At 38.5% G+C, this 5,000-nt stretch overlaps 1 protein-coding gene across 1 annotated transcript in view; it reads left to right on the forward strand.

The window, feature by feature from the left end:
• Window positions 1-5,000, forward strand: part of LOC137972871 (cell adhesion molecule DSCAML1-like) — a 36,842-nt gene that overhangs the window by 15,285 nt on the left and 16,557 nt on the right. The window contains exon 4 of the mRNA XM_068819564.1: window positions 786-933. Coding sequence (XP_068675665.1) covers window positions 786-933 — 148 coding nt within the window. The remainder of the gene's footprint in view (window positions 1-785; window positions 934-5,000) is intronic.

Below are 5,000 nucleotides of genomic sequence, written 5' to 3' on the forward strand. Positions count from 1 at the left end.
CTGTTTGGAGTTGATCTTGGAGGAAGATCTGCTGTTGGCTGAGTGGATTCTCTTTAAGTTGGTTTCTGTGGAACTTAGTCAGCATTGGTCTTATTTCTTTTACCTATTTATTTTTCGAAGGGGACTCCTCAAGTTTTTCTTTCATCTTTTTGCTGAGGGAGAGGGAGATAACACTAATGTGGACGGCATGATTTTAGAGTCTATTTAAGGATGGTGGCTACAATTGTTATTGCCCATACGTTCTGCGCATTTCAAGATACTGGGGTTTCCCATGGATGGTGCTTACTAATACACGGATATTTTTGCGTAGTTTAAAACTATGCGGAGAAAGCAGAACTCATAAAGGGCTCTTCGTATGCAAAACGAAAATTGGGGATAACCATCCATTGTTCGGAGCTTCAATTTGGAAACGAACGCTATACATAAATGCTTTGTATTTTACAGCTTTTTACAAATATTATTGATTAAATAACTTTGAAAAATGCTTGGTTACTCCAAATTTTCTTTTTGGATTTCAATAACAAAAAATGTAGATATTTGCTATTCCCGCATATTCGTAAAAGGGGAAAAAATACCTTTGGAGTAGTGGGCACCGTCCTTAAAAAAAGCCGCGGTTTCCGATACTGGGACAGTTGACATTTAACTTTTGAAAGTAAACATTACCACCGTGAATTTGTCTTACCAAACAGAGGCGTCTGTCTTTAGCTTATATTCAGGCTACTGTCATCATCAGTGTCATCGTCACCGTCCATAATTGTCAGCATAAATTCTAATTTCTTTTGCAGGTCTTTTATGGAAATACTGGGCGAAACGACATTGTCAAGCATAATCTTGAGGAGATTATCATAGCGAGCTTCATCCGCTTTCAGCCAACTGACTTTTTTGGTCATAAGGCATTGAGAGTTGAGCTCTATGGGACACTTAAATCTCTAGGTAACTCATGAACTATTTTCTATAAGTTTAGCAGATCCGTCTGCATGTAATTGTTTAAAAAGACAAAATTAGAAAAGAAAAAATGAACTCCATTTGAAATTGTTCTTTATGCGTATATGTTCAGGAATAGTATTGGACAGCCTTCTGTTAGTATAATTGTAAAAGTTCAACATATCCTCTACCTCGAGCTCTGAAATGACGATTATCAACAATTCCAAATTTTCTCTGGATTGACTGTTGATGTCTGTTTAGATTACTCTGTCCCGGATCTTGTAAATAGCAGATGAAAAGAAAAAAAAGTAAAAGTTGCATCCCTGGACGGGATATGAACCCGGAGCACCCACTGTGAAGGAGCTGTTTTTATCCAGTTAACAACTTAAGATCAATTGGCTGTCAATTGCACCGATTATTTATTAAGACTAAGTAAATGTAGTATATATAAAGTCATCGCTGAATAGTGGTTAAGACTAGTACTTGATTTTAAAATGGTGAGTTTTTTCTTGAGGTTTGGTAATGAACATTTTCTCCTGTTTAAACTTGTTTCTTAGCCAGTGATAATACATGTCTACGACGACATTCAGAAGAAAAAAAAATTGACATTAAAAAAAAAACGTCCTATACAATAGTGCTGCGGTAGACTAGTGGTTGGGTGAAAGGGTTATTAATCGAACATTCCCAACTTTGAGTCCAGCAAGGTTAGACATTGGGGTTCTGATTTAAAAAAAAAAGGTCTGCAATGCGTACTTGTGGGATTTCAGTCAAATAGATGTGATGATTAGCATTACAGTAAATGTAACACATTTTGTCATGTTGTAGTGAATAAAGATTCCGTAGAATCCCAAGCTGCACAAACATGTTTGCACACCATTTGTCAGAATAGACCTGTTGGGATGACCGGTGAATAATGGTAACAGTTTTTCCAAAATCAGCAAACCAGCCTAACGAGATGGCACTTAACATTTGCAATTGTTTTCGGCTGATGAGAGACTGGAAACTGAAAAATTCAGCAAATGGTATTTAAAGGAAATTTCCTCTGTTCCGTTCGGAATGGAAAAAGGGGACTACATCTGTGTAGGTAGTCTACAAATTTTGAATGGATTTTCCGGAAAATTAGGGTGCTTACCATTTGTCCAAAAAATCCGGAAATTTCAGTTGAAAGTGAAATGGAAAGGAACCTTTTGTGGAAAATCCGTTCGGAAATTGTGGACTACCTCTAGAAATAGTCCTTTATTTCTGTTCGGAACAGAACGGCGGAAATTGCCTTACCATTTGCTAAACTTTCCAGTTTCCAGTCTCTCGTCAGCCGACAACAATAACGGGAAAGCGAATTGCAAATGGTAAGCACCATCTCATTCGGTTGGTTTGCTGATTTTGGAAAAACCCTTTCATCGGTCATCCCAACCGGTTTATTCTGACACATGGTAAGCACCCTCACTGTTCTATTTGACTCAACCGAAATTTCCAGATTTTTTTGCTAAATGGTATTAAAAAGCACTGTAGCTCTCTTATCGTGCTATTATCCGGAGGTCTTTTTGTCATGGTAAGTGACCCTTTTACGATGGGAAACTGCATTTAGTGAGTATTACCAAATTCCCCAAGGTAAATTTCTCGTGGTAAATATTTATGGCGTATTCAAGAAGATCACACAAAGCACCCATGAGATTAAATGTGGTGGTGTTTTGATGTCCAAGGTTTAAGAGCCAATCACAATTCTCCATTGAAATGATTTTGCTTCGTTATAATATTTTTTTTAACGTTATCAATATAAGAAAATCCAGTGTAGCCGTTGGTTGACACAGGATACCAAAGCTTAAATATGATGGAGTTTGGGATAATGTACCATGATGGTAAATGCCATTTACTGTGGTTTGTGTGTTCCCAGTCAGCAGACAAAGCTGGACATGGCTCCAAGTTATCACGGGGGAAGGAGGGGGCAGTGATTGACAGTATTAACAGTCACTGAAGTAAACATTTTGCAGATTAAGGCTTGTAACGCATAACAATTGGGTGCATTTGAGCATACGAGTTTCTCAGCCACCAAATCTTTTGCAATAGCCCTTTTGAAGGTTAGGTTCTCTCATTTGCATTACAATATAATCTAGAATGTATGTGAGGCAATTTCGGGCTATTTTGTAGTTTTAACCCGAAATTGCCTCGCATTCACGTTAGATTACATTGTAATGCAAATGAGAAAAACTAACCGTGAAAAGGGCTATTAACTGCCAAAATGTGTTAGAGTCAACGCTCTTCAGGCATGAACACACTACTTCAGAGACTCATAAAATAGTTGCGTTCGATAAAGAGGTAAATGCCTTCTACTCTTACTTGTAAGAGGAAATATTGGAATCAGTCGCTAGTAGCAAAGGAGAATTTGTTTATGATAAAGCTGGATAAATCAGCAGGCAAGTGCAATTGTCAGCTAAGAGTTCGTACTTCCAGCTTTCAACACTGTACGTAAAGTATGCTTTTACAAATCAGCTTTTCTGTTTTAACATTACCAGTAAGTGTGAAAATTTTTCACAGGAATTATGAAGGCATTAGTTTTTGTGTGGGATTTCCCCACACTTTGTCAGCACCGGAGATATGCCTGGCTTTATTTGTTTTCGAGAGCAAAGTGTTTGTCACATGGTCACATGTCACAATTGCACTTGCCCGCTGACTTATCCAGCTTTATCGTTAACAAATTCTCCTTTGCTACTAGCGACTGATTCCAATATTTCCGCTGATAAATAAAAGTAGATGGCATTTACCTCTTTGCTGAAGTAGTGTGTTCATGCCTGAAGCGTGTTGACAGACTGACACATTTTGGCAGTTAATTGCAAAAGATTTGGTGGCTAAGAAACTCATATGCTCAAATGCACCCAAATGTAATGCGTTTCAAGCCCTAACCTCATTCTCGTGACCAGAGCCTAGGGTAGACCCAAGGCTCTGGGAAACTCTATTTAGGAGAACATGCGCCGTAGGGTTCTTATAGCCAAAAATTGGCTATTTGAACGTTACTGCGCCTGCATGCTCACTCCTCGTGCTAACACGAATGCACCAATTAGAGATGCTTTTGATTATTCTTCACGAAAACCAATGAGAAGATACTTTGTTTTAGGGTTCCCCAGAGCTCTTCTCTCTCTCAGTCAAGAGAAGAACTCTGGGGTCGAGATTGGCCCTAACCTGCAAAATGTTTACTTCAGTGACTCTTTACTCTGTCAATCATCGCCCCCTCCTTCCCCTTGGGGCCATGTCCAGCTTTGCCTGCTGACTGGGAAATACACAAACCACAGTAAATGGCATTTCTCATCAAACGGAACAGTGGAGATTTCCTTACCATTAGCTAAATTTTCCAGTTTCCAGTCTCTCATCAGCCGAAAACAATTGCAAATGGGATTAAGCGCTAACTCGTTGGGCTGGTTTGCTGAGTTAGGAAAAACTGTTACCATTACTTACCGGTCGTCCCAACTGGTTTATTCGGACAAATGGTAAGCACCCCTAATCTCCTCGAAACTAAAAGTCCAAACATGTTACTCCCCTAACCATTTTCTCATCTGCAGCTTGGAGATTCTACGGAATCTTTACTAGACATTTACCACAACATTTATGAGATAACATTAATGTATTAAGTAATATTTTCTGTAATGCTAATCATCAACGTTTATTTGACTGAGATCCCACACAAGTACGCATTGCGGACCTGTTTTTTAACCTGCAAATCTACAGAAACTGGCGCCGTCACACAACGTGTCAACAAATCGTAGTTAAAAGAGACGTTACCTCAAATTGCTAATGTTAAATCGTAAATCTACAGGATAATACTGGACTTTGTCATTATATTATATCTGTCTGTGAAACTTCAGTTGTTGGTAGCAATAGGGTACTTCGGAAAATACCATAATACTCTTTGTTTGTCCCCCCCAAATTTTGCATAAGCATTGTTTCCAGTTTCTCTTGGGAATTACAATGGTCCCAAGAGAAAACAAAAACAATGCTTATGCCAAATGTGGGGGGACAAACAAAGAGTATTATGGTATTTTCCGAAGTGGCCTATAAACAGGAGTTAAAAGTAATGAAATAATTCA

The sequence above is a fragment of the Montipora foliosa genome, chromosome 10 (genome assembly GCF_036669935.1).
Source record: "Montipora foliosa isolate CH-2021 chromosome 10, ASM3666993v2, whole genome shotgun sequence".
NCBI classification, from domain to species: Eukaryota; Metazoa; Cnidaria; class Anthozoa; order Scleractinia; family Acroporidae; genus Montipora; species Montipora foliosa.